This window comes from Psittacula echo, assembly GCF_963264785.1.
Source record: "Psittacula echo genome assembly, chromosome: 24".
In the NCBI taxonomy this organism is placed as follows: Eukaryota; Metazoa; Chordata; class Aves; order Psittaciformes; family Psittacidae; genus Psittacula; species Psittacula echo.
The window spans coordinates 2,652,459-2,669,960 of NC_137759.1; the positions used below are offsets into that span (position 1 = coordinate 2,652,459).

A 17,502-nucleotide genomic window follows, 5' to 3' on the forward strand; every position below is an offset into this window, starting at 1 on the left:
TGGAGTTGTTGCTTGTGCCCCTGCAGAACTCAACAGTGGCTCCTGGGGACTTCTCCTCCTTCCCAGAGGAGATGCTCAGCTCCTGGGTGTGGGAATGCCATGGTCCAGTGTCATGGGGAAACGGGCTGTGCAATTGAGTCAATAAAAGTGAGACAGAGCTTGGGCTCTTGTGTTGTTACTGGGGATGGAGGGGCCTTTACCAGCGTTCTGCTGTGAGGAACGTGCCTATTGCATGTGTTCGAACTGGAAGTAAGGAGAGGCTCTGGATGTACGGAGGAGATAACGGTTATCAGCAGCTCGAGCGCCAGCTGGGTTTGGGCTCTTTTAATTTAATGATTAAGCTGAGTTGGAAAGGGCCAGAGGCAGAGCCCAACACCTGCAGGGGAGCCTGGACCTGCTCATGGCCTTGTACAGACCCCTCGATGCCACTTCTCTGTCCTGGGCTGCCTGGCACCAAGCTCAGCCTTCATCGAGTCGTGGTGCTCCGGGTTGGCTCTGCAGTCCCAGCTGTGGGCTGGAAGGGGGATTGGTGCCCATGTCCAGGACCTGCCCGTCCTCCCGGAGGAGCCACGTGAGGAGGAGCTGGCAGGACATGGGGGGCTCCAGTGCCCAGCACCAAGCCGCAGATGATGGGGTTCTCCTCTCCAGGCCTCCACGTGCGCTCGTCTGCATCAGGGCCACAGCTGGAGCCACGAGTCCCTCCCCACCCAGAGCCAGGGGCGCAGCCTCTCCCCAGGACACGAATCCAGGCAGAAAGCAAAGATCGGGGCCTTGTTCTCGGCATTGGCAAACGCCACCTGCCCGTCCGTGAAGTCCAGGCAGACCTGGATGGCCCGGGGCAGGCAGGGGAGGTGCAGGGGGGTCCAGTCAGGTTCAGTGAAAGCAAAGTATTGTCCGAACCACTGCCCCACGGCCCAGATCCCCTCCTGCGGGGTAAAGCTGAGGACCCCTTTCCTCCTGACGGACTCCTGCGCCACCCCCAGGGCCCACCACTGGCCGCCCTCGGCCACCTCCACGGCCCAGCAGTGCCTCCCCGTAGCGAAGCCCTGGGTGCCCAGCACGCACGGCTCCGTGTCGAACCGCTCGGCCGTGTCGGGCACAGAGCTCCACTCGTCCCCGCGGCCCACGCCCCGGCCGTCGGCAGCCAGGAGGAGGAAGGGGTTGGCGCTGTCCGGGTCCAGGGTCACGGTGCCTGGGGGCAGAGGAGGAGAAGATGCTCAGGAGCGGCAGCCCCGGGGGCTGCATCCACCCCAGCAGGAGCAGGGACGCGGCGATTTCCTCTCTCCCTGCCAGGGGTGTCCAGCGTGGGGTGGGAAGCTCACAAATGCCGGCCTGCCCCAGCCCCAGTGGTGCCCTGAGCCTGATCCAGGAGCTTCCAGGCAATCCCTGGCCAAGGAGACCTCGGTGTCCTGGAGTGGGGTGCACGTGGGTGGATGGGTGCACATCTGCCCTGTGGATACCTGCACCTGAGCTTGGGTGTCTCTAGGGCTGTGCACCTGGGCACAAACCAGTGCAGGTTGTGGACAGCGTTACCCCAAACCCCACAGCCCCACATTCCCATTTCTTCCCGTAGGACATGGAGAGAGCCAAAGGTGCAGCTCAGGTGTCTTTGGTGCTGGTGGTGGGTCTTAAGCATGAGGGATTCAGCTGGGGTTTATTGCCCCAGGGCAAACCCAGGCTGGGACAAGCCCCGGCTGCTCTGATCCTAAACAGCTCTTCCAAGGAAAAGCAGGATGTGTTTTTCTCCTCAACAGAGGACAGTTCCCCCTCCTTTTCCCTTCTGAAAACTCACCTCTCCCGCTCATCTCCTCCACCTCACCGGGCAGGGGCTCACTGTCTTCTCTCTCCATCCCAGCTTCAAGCATGTCTGTAGAAAAGCACCAGGAGGGGAGGCAGGATTCCCTGTTGCCAGTGGGAATTGCAGGACTCAGAGACTGCTTAAAGGTGATAACGAAGCAGAAGGAATGATGGGGAAACCACAGCATCCAGGCACTTACCTGTAGGCAGACACCAGGAAAGGAGGGTTTGGATGCGTCTGAAGGCTTCAGTCTGCTCTGCACAGCCCCGATCCCCTCATGGCTGGGCTGGGCGCACCCGGCTTGTTCGATGGAGCTGCTCTGAGCCCAGAGGGGCCGGGGCCTGGGGAGCGCCGCTGGGGGCTGGCGCCTTCTCCTCTCCGGGGGGGGCAGAGCTTCCACCTCCCCTCCTCTTGGTGACCTCTTCCCATGCCCTGAGGCCGCCGGTGGCGCTGGACCTCATCCGGCTTTTGGGTGCGGGAGTCCCGGCAAGGCCCGGACCTGTTTGCATCACGGGAGCTGCTGCAGCCCCCCCTCGGCAGCTGCTGCCGGGTGATAAGAGCTGGGAAGAAGCCGCATCTCCCTGCAGCAGGGAGCTCAATGGCACCACGTGCACCTCCAGCCCCTGGGATGTCCCGTGGGGACACCAGGCGCAGAGCAGGGGCCATGCTCTGGGGTCCGGATGTGATGAGGGAGGATGCTCTGCAGTGACCTCCGGGCCAGGGCAGTGGAGTCGAGCTGCAGGAACAGCAAAACCGAGCTCCTTCCGCTGCCTTTAATCTCCGTGCCTGGCCTGTGCTGTGGCTTCCCCGCAAGTGTCCAAGCTGCCTCTGAGCCACCCCTGCTCCTCCTGGCAAGCCCGGCGGGTCCCTCACCTACACCTCAGGCGAGCAGCGGAGGTAACGGGCAGGAGCAGTTTCCCAAGGGTGAACCAGCGAGGCCGTGTCCCCAGGCTGAGCTGCCTCAAGAACCAAAGCCCAGAGCGTGCCGAGGAAGAGCTGCCTCGAAGCAGGGGAAGGGGACACGTTCCCTGGAGGTCAGAAGGGAGCGGGTGAGGTGCAGGGGCTCCTCCTGGGGCGCAACCTCCCCCTTCACTGCGCGCAAGCAAGAAACGAGGGAGCTGGTTATGGCGGAGACTTCTCCCAGCAGACAGGGATGGCAGGAGATGGGCTGTGCTGCTCAGGAAGCCGCAGGTTCCTGCCCAAGGCTGTGCGTGCTGATAGAGGCCAGGGCAGCCCCTGCCACCAGAGCAGAGCCTGACCCTCGGGAGGCAAAGCAGCAGCAGCACAAGTGCTGGAGGGTCCGTGGGTGAGTGCTGGGGCAGGCACTTGGCGTAGCCACGTCTGTGTCAGGGCCAGGGGAAGCTGCTGCCTTGGGGGCCCGGATCTAGCAAGGGGCTCAGCCAGAGCTGGGGAAAAGGAGCTCGAGGGAGGCTCCTCCGGCACAGAGCTCTCTGGGATGGGCTGGGTGCGGGGATGCGGGGATGTGAACACCACAGAGCCACTGGCCCTGCAGCGATGCTTGTGCGGGAAGAGGGGTGGCACAGGGCAGGTTCCTGCTGTGCCCATGCCTCGCGGCTCTCCCCTCCAGGCCATGCAGCTCCCTGCCCTGCTCCTGCTCCTGCTCCCAGCCCTGCTGTCCCCAGCCGGCACCTCCGACCCGGGCCAGCCCTGCCCGGTGGAGATGAACAAGGTCAAGGACCTGCTGGAGGTGAACTGCACCGGGCAGGCTCTCAGCGCGGTGCCCCCGGGGCTGCCTGCGGACACGGGCATCCTGCTCCTCAGCGCCAACCGCCTGGCGGCCGTCTCCATCGCCTCCTTCCTGCCGCTGCCGCAGCTGCAGGACCTCGACCTGTCCGACAACGGGCTGGTGGCTCTGCGCCCCGGGCCCCCGCTGCCGGCCCTCAGGGAGCTCCTCCTGTCCCGCAACGCGCTGGAGGCGCTGCCCGCGCTGCAGGGGCTGCCCGCGCTCTCCCGCCTGGCCCTGGCTCACAACCGCGTGGCCGCGCTGCCGCCGGGGGCTTTCCGGGCCGTGCCGCGCCTGCAGGACCTGGACCTGCGCGGGAACCGGCTGCGGACCCTGCCCCCGGACGCCTTCGCGGGGCTGAGGGAGCTCAAGGACTTGGACATCTCAGACAATGCCCTGGAGGAGCTCCCCAGGGAGCTGCTGCAGGACCTGCAGGGCCTGGAGACCCTCTGGCTCTCGGGGAACCGCCTGCGGAGCCTCCCCAGCGGCTTCTTCCCCGAGGGGCAGGTCTTCATGTACGTCTTCCTCACCGAGAACCCCTGGCGCTGCGACTGCGACCTGCACTACCTGCGGGGCTGGATCCGGCGCAACGAGGGCAGCGTCTACCAGCCCGAGCGGGGCCTGGAGAAGACAAAGGTGGAGGTGGCCCCCGAGCGGGTGCTGTGCCACAGCCCCCCCGCGCAGCAGGGGAAGCCCATCATCCACTTCAAGCCCAGCTGCGGCAACGTGGGGGACGAAGAGGAGGAGGAGGAGGATTACGGTGATGGGGAAGAAACGGCAGAGAAAGCTGCCAAGGCCGCCGTGTCCCCCCCGCACCCACCCATCCCCAGAGAGCGCAGCACCGTGCCCCGTGCTGTTACCTGGCCTCCCCCCAGCACCCCGAGCACTGCACCCACAGACCCCAGCGCTCCCAGCACCACCAGTCCTGCCCCAGCCAGCACCACTCTCACCCCCACGCCGGCCCCCAGCACCGCCACCACTGCCCCCACTGCTCCTGCCAGCACCTCGCATAGAGCCACCACCTCACCACCAACCCCCATGGCGGCCACTGGAACATTTCCCACCACCTCCATGGCTCTGCCTTCTCCTGCCGTGCCAGAGGCCTCTGCCATTGCCGGATCTCCATCTCCTCCTCTGGTGTCAACCACACCGGTGGTCACCACCACTCACGCCCCGGACACCACAGGCTTCACGCAGCCTGCACCTTCCCCTCCGGCTGCCCCCCTGCCCCTGTGTCCCTGCCCCACACCCGGGCTGGAGGCACCGGTGCTGCGCTCGTGGGCAGCTGGGGATGCTCTGCAGGGCGGGCACTGGGTGCTGGATCACTGCTGTCTCTTGCACTGGGTGCTCTACCTCGCCTGCTTGGCTCTGCTGGTGCTGACCGTGCTGGCCCTGGCAGCCTGGCTGGTGTGGATGTGCCTGGTGGGGTGGCCCTCCTGGCACAAGTCCCTGCAGAGCCGAGAGGTTCCATATCTGCTGCTGAGGTGGAGGGAGTCAGCAGGAGGCCCCGTGATGCAGCTCAGCAGCTCCAAAAGCCCCCTGCAGCGCACCAGGTTCTGCACCATCAAAGAAGTAGAGTTGTACCCCCAGGTCACCTACTGCACGATCAAAGACCTGGGCACACAGGGCGGTCCTGCGGCAAGTTCTTTCTGCACCACGAAGGAGCTCTGGATCCACCAGAGTCCTCTGAACGCTTCATTCAAGTCTCTCTCCAGGAAGCTGATGGCCACAAACCTCGGCTCCCTGAGGACCCCTTCTGCTTACAGCCTGGACAGGGGCCTGAAGGCCACTGGTGATGTGAGAGTCAAATACGTTGGCAACACCTTGTAAACGCTTCCGTCCGCTCAGCACAAGAGATAGAGGGTCACGGCTCTGCTTCATGTGCCCCTCTTCACAAGGGCAAGCTCTGCCTGCCCCGGGGGAAGGCATCCAGCTCTTCCCGCCAGTGTCACTCTCACACCCCCGAGGTTTGTAGAGCTCAAACCATCACTTAGGTACTTGCCCTGGGGAGGAGATGTCCTGAACGGGTCAGGGATTGTCTGGGGCTGCCTCTGCCTGGGGAGTGTGGGAAAGCAGAGCTTCCTTTGTCCTCTGCGTCCCCGCTGCTCCTGCTCAACCAGGGCACGTGAAAGCTGCGGGATGCTTCCGACTTGGTGCCAGGCTGTTGATCACAGAATAAATATTCCCTCTGCCTCCGTTTCACACGGATGCTGGCTCCGTTTGTCACAGTCCTGCCAGGGCCCAGGGAATGACAAAATTGGCTTCAATAGCAAAGATAGAGGAAAAGTTCACTTACACCCAGCTTCCTACAAGGGCCAACAAGAAACCTGGAGAGGGGCTTTGGACAAGGGGAAATGGCTTTAACCTGCCACGGATGAGCTCTCCTGCTCCAAAGGGCTGGAGAACAGGACAGGTATAAAGTGGTGTGAAGGTCAGGTTGTCAATGGATCATAACTCTTCTTGGATGGTGTTAACATGGAACACAACACATGGGGCCGTGCTGGAAACTCTTCTATTTAAAGTCCTTATCAGTGCCATGGAGGAGGTGACTGAGTGTGTTTTTCTGGCGCTGGCGGATGACAGCAGGTTGGGAGGGATCTGAGCGTGCTTCCAACGGGAATGCCCTTAAGGGAGCACCACTCACCCTGGAGAAAGGGGCTGCGGGGAACCTGGGGAAAGCCAGCAGGGACAAAGTCCTGCACCCTGGAAGGAAGAGCACAGCGGGGCAGTGGAGGACAGGCTGCGTGGGGAGCAGAGCCAGGGACAAAGAGCTCCAGGTCTTGGTTGGCAGGAAGGTGGAGAAGATCCAGGAGTGCGCCCTGGCCCCAACGAGGGAGGAACAGGAGCCTGGGCTGAGGGAACAGCGGCACGGGCAGGGGCCTGAGGAAAGTGATCGTCCCCCTCTGCTCGGCGCTCACTTTAGACCACATCTAAAACACTGTTCTGGGGAGCCGTGAGCTCAGGACCCCCCACGCATCCCAAGGTGCCTCTCACTGCCAAGACACATGCACGGAACAGTGAACACAGGCACCCCAGGGCCCTCACCCCCCTCCCGGTCCCCACCTGCACCCATCCAGGGCACTCAGGGCTCCTGTGCTCCTCCTGTTCCTTGTGAGAAGCACCCGGATGTGGGGGTTCCCAGCAGAAACAAGACCCAGAGGGGCGGTTCCAGAGCCACTTTTATTCCACCCAAGTATGGGGGGGAACTGGGGGATCCCCATCTCCCAGTGAAGGGCTCAGAGCAGAGTGAGTATCCCCGCAGGCACAGGGTTGCGGGGGGGGTCCTTCTGTCCCATGGGGTCCCCGCAGTCTACGGCACCTACCCTGGGGTGCGGCATTGCTGGAAACCACAGGAAGAACCCATTGTGAAGGAGGGATCTGGGGGTGACTTTGTCCCACAGAGGTGCCCATGGATGCTGCCTGGGGATGCCAGGATACCTGGGCTGCAGAGCTTTGAAGACCTCCTAAGTACTATTGGGGGTTTCAGGTGATCTCGAGGGGTCCTCAAGGCAGCTGGGGCCACGCAAGGCAGGGGGGACAGTGAGGACACAGGCCTGGAGCTCAGTGTAGGCATGGGGCAAGGTGCCCCGGGTGATCCAGCGCCGGGCACCGGGCTGGTAGGCATGGATCAGGTGGGTGTCCTGGTAGGTCTCATGGCTGTACCCGCCCAGGACGAGCAGCTCCCCCCCCACCACAGCCGCACCCCCAACTACGTGGGCACGGGGCAGGGGGCTGAGCAGGACCCAGGCATCCACCTTGGGGCTGTAGACCTCAAAGGCCAGCTGGTCCCTGTAGCCCGTCTGCCCCGCGCGCTGGCACAGCCCCCCGGCCACATAGAGCTGCCCGCCCGCCTCCTCCATGATGTGCCCGGCCCGGGGGCCATTCATGGGGGCCAGGAGCTTGGCAGCAGCACCCGGGACGTAGCGCAGGAGGGACGCCTGGCACTGGGACGCCTCGTCACAGCCCCCTGACACGTAGAGGGCACCATCCAGGGCACAGGCCGCGTGCCCACACAGAGCCATCGGCAGGGGCTGGCACCGCCTGGGCGAGGAGAGAGGGAGGGGGTGAAGGGAGGTCAGGCAGGGCTGCCCCATGGTGAGAACCTGCCAGGAGCTCACCGCACGCTCCGCGGCGTGCCCAGCAGGCAGCCTGGCCAGCACCAAGGAGCCCAGCGGGCAGCATCAGCTCTCACACAATGGATCCCCAAGGGACATCACTTCAACACTTCATAGACTCCAGAACACACCATTGGTCAACCCACAGTGGGCTCCCTCAATGGACAGTATTGGCCAACACCCAATGAACACAGCTCGAAATGATTTGTCTTGGCCAAAACTCATTCATCACCCAATAGGTGACACGGGCCAAGACCCAATGACCCCCAAGGGACATGAGTGCCCAACAGCCAGGAGACCTCTCCCAAAGGCCACTGTGGGCCATTTCTCCATTGAGGGCTCAGTGGCCCAAAGACCACTCAATGGCCACCACTGCCAATGCAAGGGGTTCCTAGGGCCGAGAAAAGCAAGTGCCTGCGTGGAGCGGTCTCACCTCCAGGTGTCGTTGGCCAGGTCATAGCACTCCACCGTGTCCGTGCAGTAGAGCTCTCCCGAGCTGCCCCCCAGCGCGTAGATGAAATCCCCAAGGGCCACGGCAGGGAAGTAGCTCCGGCCGCAGCTCATGCTGGCCAAGCGCTCCCAGGAGTCGTCCATGGGCTGGTACCTGAGGGGGCAAGAGGTGACCCGTTACCTGCAATGCCAGGAGGGGATGCTGGCACCGCCGAGGGCAACAGCCCGCCTACAACCAGCCAATTCCATCATGCCCTGGAGCCACGCGGGCACCTTGCATGGGAACATCCCCTCCTCTTGAGCAACACCAAACCCATTGCATGCCCTGGGGCATCTCCAGATAGGATCCTCCCTGCCCTACCCCAGAAAGCTACAACATCCACTCGACCAACTGCAGTGCCACAACGCTGGGGCCATGGGGCAGCTCCAGCTCCACCGACGCCTCCTCTGCTCCCACAGCACACGGTGCCACACAGCACCTTGCGGCCCTCAGCGGCTCTCACCTGTAGACACTGGCCAGGGTGTCATGGACCCCGTAGTAGTGCTTCCCGCCCAGGATGTAGAGCGTGTTGCCCACCACCGCTATGGCATGGCGGAAGCGCGGGCCATCAGGGAAGTGTCCCAGCGCCCTCCACTCCACCTTCTTCACCAGCCCCACGGCGCTCAGGTAGCGGTGGGCGAACCAGAGGTGTCTGCTGGGCTTGCGGGCGGCCAGGTTGGACGCCAGCTTTTCCCCACCGCAAACCACCACCACCTCCTGCAGGGATCGCACCCGACACGGCAGCTGGGCTGCGGGGGCCAAGCTCGCCACTATGAGCTCCCGGATGACCTTCGGGTCCGCTACCCCTGCCGTCACCGACGGCACCTTCTTCAGCTCCCAGGTGGACATGAGGGCGAAGCGAACAGAGGACAGGACTTCCTTGGCCACATCCTCTTGGCCATCTCCATTGGCCGTAAGCCACCGGGATGCTGCTTCCAAAGCCTCCAGCTCATGGAGGACGTTGAGACCGTCGGAACGGAGCAGGCGGATGAGGACGTGCGCAGGAAGATCCAGGAAGGCTGGCGTGGCCACCACGCTGGGGAAGGTGGCCAAGATGTAGTCCTCTGCTACGCGGCTCAGCTGGGCCAGCCCGTAATCCACCGCGAAGGCCAGGACATCAGGGCCAGTGTCTGGGGTCAGGCCACGGGTGAAGACATCCATGCAGAGCGTGAGGAGCCCCCAGGCCTGGTAGCGCAGGGAGGTCTCAGCTGCCTCCAGCACCGCGGCCCACGGCCCGGCCACAGCCCCGGTGTAGGCAAAGGCGAGGAGCAGGCGCAGCTCGGCGGGGGCCAGCCCCGTGGCCAGCGGGGCGGCGGGGTCATGGGTGGCCTCTCGCATGGGGCAAGTGAAGAGGGCGCGGAAGAAGTCGCAGGAGCAGCTCAGGGCCAGGCGCTGAACTGGGGGAAGAGGAACAGCGGGGGGGGGAGCAGAGGACACCCCCCCAGCCCCACCAAGAGCGGAGCAGCCGCGTGGGCTCCTCGCCCCTGCCAGGGACCCGCCTGTCCCCGGCCCCCTCCTCAGCCCCTCCTGGGGGCCCCAGCTCACCTGCGATGACCTCGTCCCCTGCCTGGAGCTGGAGGTCGCAGCCCAGGCCCCTGGCATGGAGCTGCCCCATGGCTCTGAGCGTCTCCCACTGCTCCTCCAGGGGCTCGGGACCCCCCTCCTGGGAGTCCCCATCCAGGCACAGGGCGCAGGCAGCCACCACCCGTGGGGCCCCCAGCACCCGGGCAGCCTCCTCCACCTCCTTCCTGTGGCCACGGGGCACGGTTCCCCCATAGGCGAAGGCGAGCAGGGCCCTCCAGCCCCACAGCGTGGCCCCGGGGGGCAGGGGGACGTGGGGCGGGGGGCCTTGGAGCTGCTCCCTGGTCCTGCCCTCCAGGAAGCGAAGGAAGAAGGAGCTGACGGAGGCCAGGACCACAGCGTGGGCCATGTCACCCTCTGGGCCCACGCACACGTCCACGAGCTGCCCTGTGGCGCGGAGGTCGTCAGCCGTGGCCAGGACGTGTCGGGCATGGGCCCTGTCCCGCAGGTTCCACTGGGCCGGGGCTGGCCCCTCTGCAACCCACATCTTGCCTGCGGGAACACATGGAGCGGGGTCAGTGCTGAACCCATCTCATAGCCAGAGCCTCTGGCTGGGGACATGGCACCGCCCTGTAGTGAGAGCCACTGGGTCCATTGCCAGCGCCTCCACCCCATAGCTCAGGCCACCAGGCTTTGCTACTGCCCCACAACTGAAGTTGATGCCTCTTGGCAAAACCGCAGCCCCATAGGCGAGAGCAGAGGCCACGCTGCTGCCTTGTACCTGAGACTGATGGTGCTCACCTGCCTCACGGCTGAACCCTTGGGACGAAGCCACCGACCCAAAGGGCACCCTGCAGCACCACATCCCCATCACGCACCCCGCTGCCCCCATCGAACCCTGCAGCACCACATCCCCATCACGCACCCCGCTGCCCCCATCGAACCCTGCAGCACCACATCCCCGTCACGCACCCCGCTGCCCCCATCGAACCCTGCAGCACCACATCCCCGTCACGCACCCCGCTGCCCCCATCGAACCCTGCAGCACCACATCCCCATCACGCACCCCGCTGCCCCCATCGAACCCTGCAGCACCACATCCCCATCACGCACCCTGCTGCCCCCATCGAACCCTGCAGCACCACATCCCCATCACGCACCCCGCTGCCCCCATTGAACCCTGCAGCACCACATCCCCATCACGCACCCCGCTGCCCCCATCGAACCCTGCAGCACCACATCCCCATCACGCACCCCGCTGCCCCCATTGAACCCTGCAGCACCACATCCCCATCACGCACCCCGCTGCCCCCATCGAACCCTGCAGCACCACATCCCCATCACGCACCCCGCTGCCCCCATCGAACCCTGCAGCACCACATCCCCATCACGCACCCCGCTGCCCCCATCGAACCCTGCAGCAGAAGCCGCCAACCCCTTCTCCAGCCCTTGCCCAAGCACCGGTGCCCCAGGAGCAGCGGAGCCACCGGCCCCGGCCCAGCTCCCGCCGCCCCCCGCCCGGGCGCCACCTCACGTGTCACGTGTCACGTGTCACTTGCTGGGTGTGGGCGCTGCCGCCGCGTGTCCTTGCCCGCGCCTCGGCGGGCGCCGCGCTCGCTCCGTGCCTCGTCCTCACCCGCCCGGCAGCGCCGCGGGAAGCGCCCGTGACCCCCCGGGAATGCGGCCGGGTATTTATAGCGCGGGCAGGACACGTGGGCGCGGCAGGAGCCGGGACCGGCTCGGCAGAGGGAGGGCCCCGGGTCCCGGCCGGGGCGGACACGCGGTGCCCTGAGGACAGGGGTGGGAGCTGCGGAGGCCTCCCCCGTCCCGGCAGCGGGAAGGTGGTGGCAGAGCTGCAGACCCCGGCTCCCCCCGGGCAGCCTCATCAGAGCCCCCCGGGCCTTGCTCACGTCCAGGTTGGGGCTCAGAAGCCCTTGGCTGGGAGCGAAGCAGCCCCGGCTCCCCCAGCCCCGCGGAGGGCGATGCCTCCACCGCCACTTGTGCTCCTGCGCCGGGCACACTTCATCCCGGGGAGCTGCCGGGCTCCAGGCCCGGTGCCAGGCAGCCCCTTTGCCCGGCCCCCAAGCACTCCCAGGACCATCCTGCACCCACCCGGGCACCCCCACCCCCGACCAGAGCAGCCCAGCCTTCCATGGCAACTGCGTCCCCCTGGGACACCCCGGGCCCTCCTCTGCTGTCCTTGGCTGTCTCCTGTCCCCTCCCCTCACACCTCTGTGTTCCCCTGCCCCACACCCCTGCTTCCCCTAGGGCACATATTCCCTATTAGCGCACATCCCCACCCCCAGATCTCCCATCCCTGTACCGTTGTATTCCCACGTGTCTGGCTGCATCCTGTGTGCCCAGGGATGATTTCCCAGCCTCCCCGAGTCCATTTTCCAGCACTTTCTACCCTGTGAGATCTTTTATTACCTTTCTGTAACTTGTATCTGTTATTTCTCATCCTCTGCTGTGCTCCTGAGCCTGCCTCTTCTGTAACCATGAAGATGTTTCCCTCATTGTGTCCCTCAAGCCTGTGTGTGCAACGTGGACACAGAGGCAAGGGGACTTGTGCACAGAAATCACAGAACCACAGAATCCCAGCCTGGTTTGGGTTGAAGGGACCTTAAAGCTCATCCAGCTCCACACCCCTGCCACAGGCCCTTGTCCAAAGCCCCTCTCCAGGTTTCCTGCAGCCCCTTTAGGCACTGGAGCTGCTCTCAGGCCTCCCCTTCAGGAGCCTTCTCTTCTCCAGGCTGCCCCAGCCCAGCTCTCTCAGCCTGGCTCCAGAGCAGAGCTGCTCCAGCCCTCGCAGCAGCTCCATGGCCTCCTCTGGCCTGGCTCAGCAGCAGCAGCAGATGAAGCTTCCTCTCCAGCAGCTGGACAGCACCAGATTTCGGTGATTTCAGCTGTTGATTTGCCAGCATCTTTATTCCACAGAGCCTCATTCCACAGAGCATTCCCAGGACAGCCTGCAGGGCAAGGCTACAGTCACAGCTTGGGAGGTCCCGTCAGCCTCCAGCCCTCCTTGCTACCGATCTTCATGAGGGCAGCAGTGATCCCAAACCCCAAACAGGACATGGTACCGGTGAAGTAATTGTGAGCTGGAAACAACACAGCAGAGCAGAAAAGACCTCTTAGTGCACAAGTTCCATACAGGAGATTGTGACAGACTCATTCTTCTATCAGCTACTCACAGCCCCTTGACCCTCAGGAACGTCATTTGCCAAGAGAAACCAGCAAAGTGACTTGGATTTATGTTTTCTCATGCTTTTAGCTTCCAATTGGAAATACCAATTCCTCCAATCCACCACCCCATCTCCTTCCACAGCAACCTCACATCGTGCACCTCAGTGACGCAACCAACAATGGCTGCTTCCATCTCCCATCAGCTCAGCAACCAGGAAAAGTAAGGATCAATTTCATCCCAGTGAATGCCTCCCACCTTTAACACAGTCTGAACGCTAGAGAAAGCAGAGCTGGTCAAGCACTGCAGGGGCTGATCTAGCCTGACAGCAGCAAGACACAGCTTGTCCCTCAGAGCAGGGGAAGGATTCACAAGGCAGATGTCAGAACGTATCTTCCAGGTAAAATAAAGCACGTTTGTTCCCAAGAACACATGGGTTTCCACAGCTCCTTCTTCCATACCCTGCAGTTTCAAGGTAGAGCTGACAGTTACAACCAGCAGGACTGGGCCAGCTCTGGTCTCATTCTGTAAACCAGTTTGATGTTACCTGTGGTGCCACTCGCAGCAGTATTTACTTTAGCTGATGTGTACAATGCAGCATCAACCAAACTGGCACGGAATGAACCCAGAGGAGGAGGTGACATCAGGAAAATGGACATTTTTCCCCTCTAGAACTGCTTCTAAAACCAGAGAGGGCCCATTTCATCACAGGCATTACCCACACTTACTTCTTGCCCCGATGATAGCTCCTGAGGCACAGCCTCCTATGAAGTAGTTCAGGGGATCCTCCGGCTTCTCCCGGATCTCGGCACTGAGGCAGGTCGTCACACCAAACACCGCCCCGAGCGTGGCTGCGAACGAGACGTAAAACCCCACGACTGAAGCCAACAAAAGCCCTCAAGGAACCGAGAGCACACGAACACCTCTGTGATGGGCACGGTGCGGCACAAGGGGAGAAAAGAGGGAAACAAAGCAAGATCTGCTTTCGGTTACCCGCGGGCATCATATTCTGGCTGCTATGGTGAGACTGAGCATCAGACAAGGCCCCTCTGGTCCCTCAGCTGGATCATGGAATGGTTTGGGTTGGGAGGGACCTTAAAGCTCCTCCAGCTCCAACCCCTGCCACAGGCAGGGACCCCTTCCGCTGGAGCAGCTTGCTCCAAGCCCCTGTGTCCAACCTGGCCTTGAACACTGCCAGGGATGGGGCAGCCACAGCTTCTCTGGGCACCCTGGGCCAGCGCCTCAGCACCCTCACAGGGAAGAGCTTCTGCCTAAGAGCTCATCTCAGTCTCCCCTCAGGCAGGTTAAAGCCATTCCCTTTGCCCTGTCCCTGCAGGCCGTTGTCAGAGGCCCTCACCCATGGTGACCGTGTCCACCGCCGCCATCTGCACGGCGGCCAGAGCCGTGCCGGGCTGCAGCAGGATGATGCGGTACGCGGCGCCGACCAAGCCTGCAACACAGGACGGGGTCAGTGAGCGCGGCGCGGCCCCGCCCGCACCCCCCGGTCCCGGCCCGCGGCGCTCACCGGCGGCGGCGCCCACCCTCGTGGTGAGCCAGGTGCGGCGCGGGCACTGCTCGCCCTCGGGCCCATCCCAGTACCCCGCCATGGCGCCGCAAGGGCACGGCAGCGGCGCCGCGAGCTCTCGCGAGAGGAGAGGACGTGCCCGCCCCGCCCCGCCAGCACCGCCCGCCGAGCCGAGCCGAGCCGAGCCGAGCCGAGCCGAGCCGAGCCGAGCCGAGCCGAGCCGGGCGCTGCCCGCGGCTCTCGGGGGCTGAGGTTCGAATCCCGGCGGCTCTGACCGGGGTTCCGCCACCCGAGCGCTCCCCTGGAACTGCTGTAGGGAGCTATCCGCGGCCGGCAGCGGACCCGCGGGTCCCCGGTGCTCTCGGGTGTGTGAGCTCCGTGTCTGACCCGAAGGAACGCCCCGATGTGCGGGCTCTGGGCCCCGCGGTGAGTGATGCGGGGTGCGTTTGACTGTGGAGAGCGCTGGGGTTGTTCAGCCCGAAGAGGAGGCTCCGGAGAGACCTGGGGGTGGTCATGGAATGGTTTGGGTTGTGAGAGACCTTAAAGCCCATCCAGCTCCAACCCCTACCACAGGCAGGGACCCCTTCCACTGGAGCAGCTTGCTCCAAGCCCCTGTGTCCAACCTGGCCTTGAACACTGCCAGGGATGGGGCAGCCACAGCTTCTCTGGGCACCCTGTGCCAGCGCCTCAGCACCCTCACAGGGAAGAGCTTCTGCCTAAGAGCTCAGCTCAGTCTCCCCTCGGGCAGGTTCAAGCCATTCCCCTTGGCCTGTCCCTACAGGCCCTTGTCCAAAGCCCCTCTCCAGGTGTCCTGGAGCCCCTTTGGGCACTGGAGCTGCTCTGAAGTCTCCATGGACAGTTCTCAGGCAACTCCTGCCCATTAGAGAATTGCTCCAGACTCTTCAGAAGATGAATTTTATGTTGTCTGCGCAATGGAATACAACCAGGGAGCTGCAACCAGTGTCAAAAGCACTTCCCATGTGTACAGCTGGCTGGAAGCACAGGGACTTGCAGCCATTGGCCTCCAGCTGGGGCCTGACCAGTCCCTTGACCATCAAATACAACATCACTACTTCACCTTTCCATGGTCCCATTAGAAGCTGAAGGGAAGCTATCAGAATTTCATCAGGAATTACACATTTAACATATCCCCCCCTTCAATTCATAGATAGAAGGCAGATAGGAATTAAGACTGCCTTCAAGGCTCAACCTGAGCAAGACTCTAGAGGTCAGTTTCAGCAAGTCAGTGCACAGCAAACCCAAAGAACAAGGGGAGCAAAGCACCCAGTGAAAAGTCAGTTTAACGCAATCTTGCTTGACAAATGGTGGCAAGTACCGGAACTGGAATTCCTGAAGCTAGGCAGGTTACAGGGAATCATGATCCCTTTTTAAACGTGTAACAGGGCTGTAGGGAGGAAATAAACCATTGCCTACACTCACTGGGAGAACAAGAGGCCACTCAGCCTGCAGGATGGCAGCAGTACCAGGCAATGGAATCCATACCTCAGCGGCTGGGAATGGGGGAGTGAGGACAAAGTTGGGGGGGGGGGGTGTTATTCCTGCAGGCTTCTAACAGCTTGGACCTCTGTTTCCAGCCAAGGAGAGCTGAGGACTATTTATGTGGCTCATTCCCTGCCCTCCTCTGACTCGGTGCATCACGCACTAGGAACAGGGCTAGAGAAAGATGCTGCAACTGCACATTTTGCACCTTAACGTCTGCATTTCCTGTAGGTGCAATTTAATTGTATGGGTAAGTTTTTCTGTGCTGTTCTACCACCACCCTTCTTGCACCATTTTCCCTATCAGGTGATGTGCTCACTTGTATTACACTCTTCACTATTCCCCCTTGCCCCCAGGAAATGGGGAAGGCTGTGCTCACATCAGACAGCAGCCAGAACATACAACACAGTAACTGCTGACAACAGACCTAAGAGCAGAGATGGAGCAGGAGGGTGCTGCAGGCTGTTGTCAGGAGGCAAAACAGCTCATGCCCAACCTCCCTTCCAAGCCTCTGTCCTGGGTTCAGTAGCAGTAGTCAGTTTTTCTCCTTCTTAGTAGCTTTTGCAGCACTGTGTTTTTGACTTTCGGCCTGGGAATGGAGCTGATAACAGTGATGTTTATCCTGACCAAGGACTTTGTGAGTCTCATGCTCTGCCAGGGAGGAGGAGAAGCTGGGAGGAAGCAGGGACAGGACACCTGACCCAAACTAGCCAAAGAGGTATTCCATACCATAGCACGTCATGCCCAGGATGTAGAAGGGAGAGTCCCTGGAAGGGCTGGATCATGGCAGGGTGGGGGTGAGGTACCGGTTGGTGAGCGGTTGTATTCTCTTGCTTGTTATTTCCTTTATAATTATTACTATTAGTGGTAGCAGCAGTGGTTTGTGTTATACCTTAGTTATTAAACTGTTCTTATCTCAACCCGGGGGAGCTGCATTCTTTTGATTCTCCTCCCCGTCCCTCCAGGAGTGAGGGGAAGAAAGGTGGGGGGGGAAGTAGACTGCGTGGCTCTGATTTACGGCCTGGGCTTAAACCACGACAGCCTCCCACTCCCCCAGCACAGGGAATACAGCACCAGGCTTGGGGTGGTTTGTTTGCTCAATCTCTGATCCATGTTTTAATGCAGTTTGATAGGGCAGGGTTACATCAACCTCTTAAAACACAGGGGCAGGATCTGGTTTTACCTGTAACCAGTTTACTGAGAGCCTTAAGGTAGAGATTGAAAGAAGAGTTTTGTTTTGGCCTGACTCCATCTTGAACAAAATCCATGGCCGGTTCTGGCTGTGGTTCACAGTACTATTTCCCTCTTCACTATATGCATAGCATAAACACGCTGTAAGTGACTGTGTACCACCGCCAAACCCCAGCAGGCAGGTGGGCTTACTGCCGCCTTCTGAGTCTTCATGCACCATCACTTTTGGTTTACGTAGAGCACCTCAAAGTGAGACTCTGCATAGACCCCACGGGGTTTGAGATCAGGAAATAACACCCATTCCTCCACAAACAGGCTCTGCTAACCAAAACCCCTTCTCATTTTCTTTATGCTGCCACCAAGCAGCTGTATGGTGTCAGGTTGTTTAAAGAGAGTAGTTTAAAGCTGAGTACCAGAGTGGAAAAAGATCCAAG

The 17,502-nt window shown here is 62.0% G+C and overlaps 4 protein-coding genes across 10 annotated transcripts; 1 reads left to right on the plus strand and 3 right to left on the minus strand.

Moving 5' to 3' along the window:
- Positions 1–4: 4 nt before the first annotated feature.
- LOC308229908 (E3 ubiquitin-protein ligase TRIM7-like) lies at positions 5–2,271 on the minus strand (the record flags this gene model as incomplete). Of its 2 annotated transcripts, none has more annotated exons than XM_080634244.1 (3): positions 1,998–2,271; positions 1,793–1,902; positions 5–1,192 (listed from the first exon to the last, which is right to left on the minus strand). In XM_080634244.1, the coding sequence occupies exons 2-3, from the start codon at positions 1,863–1,865 to the stop codon at positions 672–674; spliced, it is 594 nt and encodes a 197-aa protein (XP_080490370.1). In that variant the 5' UTR covers positions 1,866–1,902; positions 1,998–2,271. The 2 variants fall into 2 exon arrangements, with proteins under 2 accessions (XP_080490370.1, XP_080490371.1); XM_080634245.1 differs by having other exon boundaries at positions 672–1,192; positions 1,793–1,867.
- Positions 2,272–2,406: 135 nt separating this feature from the next.
- GP1BA (glycoprotein Ib platelet subunit alpha) lies at positions 2,407–6,072 on the plus strand. Of its 3 annotated transcripts, none has more exons than XM_080633989.1 (2): positions 2,407–2,832; positions 3,387–6,072. In XM_080633989.1, the coding sequence occupies exons 1-2, from the start codon at positions 2,494–2,496 to the stop codon at positions 5,370–5,372; spliced, it is 2,325 nt and encodes a 774-aa protein (XP_080490115.1). In that variant the 5' UTR covers positions 2,407–2,493; the 3' UTR covers positions 5,373–6,072. The 3 variants fall into 3 exon arrangements, with proteins under 3 accessions (XP_080490115.1, XP_080490117.1, XP_080490116.1); XM_080633991.1 differs by having other exon boundaries at positions 2,596–2,695; XM_080633990.1 differs by having other exon boundaries at positions 2,696–3,104.
- Positions 6,073–6,754: 682 nt separating this feature from the next.
- Positions 6,755–12,431, minus strand: KLHL33 (kelch like family member 33). 4 transcript variants are annotated; one of them, XM_080634004.1, is made up of 5 exons: positions 12,099–12,431; positions 9,693–10,220; positions 8,611–9,544; positions 8,091–8,261; positions 6,755–7,583 (listed from the first exon to the last, which is right to left on the minus strand). In XM_080634004.1, the coding sequence occupies exons 1-5, from the start codon at positions 12,166–12,168 to the stop codon at positions 7,007–7,009; spliced, it is 2,280 nt and encodes a 759-aa protein (XP_080490130.1). In that variant the 5' UTR covers positions 12,169–12,431; the 3' UTR covers positions 6,755–7,006. The 4 variants fall into 4 exon arrangements, with proteins under 4 accessions (XP_080490130.1, XP_080490132.1, XP_080490131.1 ...); XM_080634006.1 differs by lacking the exon at positions 12,099–12,431 and adding an exon at positions 11,198–11,788; XM_080634005.1 differs by lacking the exon at positions 12,099–12,431 and adding an exon at positions 10,470–10,534.
- Positions 12,432–12,565: 134 nt separating this feature from the next.
- NDUFA11 (NADH:ubiquinone oxidoreductase subunit A11) lies at positions 12,566–14,506 on the minus strand. The gene is made up of 4 exons (XM_080634007.1): positions 14,378–14,506; positions 14,210–14,302; positions 13,581–13,703; positions 12,566–12,769 (listed from the first exon to the last, which is right to left on the minus strand). The coding sequence occupies exons 1-4, from the start codon at positions 14,457–14,459 to the stop codon at positions 12,657–12,659; spliced, it is 411 nt and encodes a 136-aa protein (XP_080490133.1). The 5' UTR covers positions 14,460–14,506; the 3' UTR covers positions 12,566–12,656.
- Between the last annotated feature and the right edge of the window lie 2,996 nt (positions 14,507–17,502).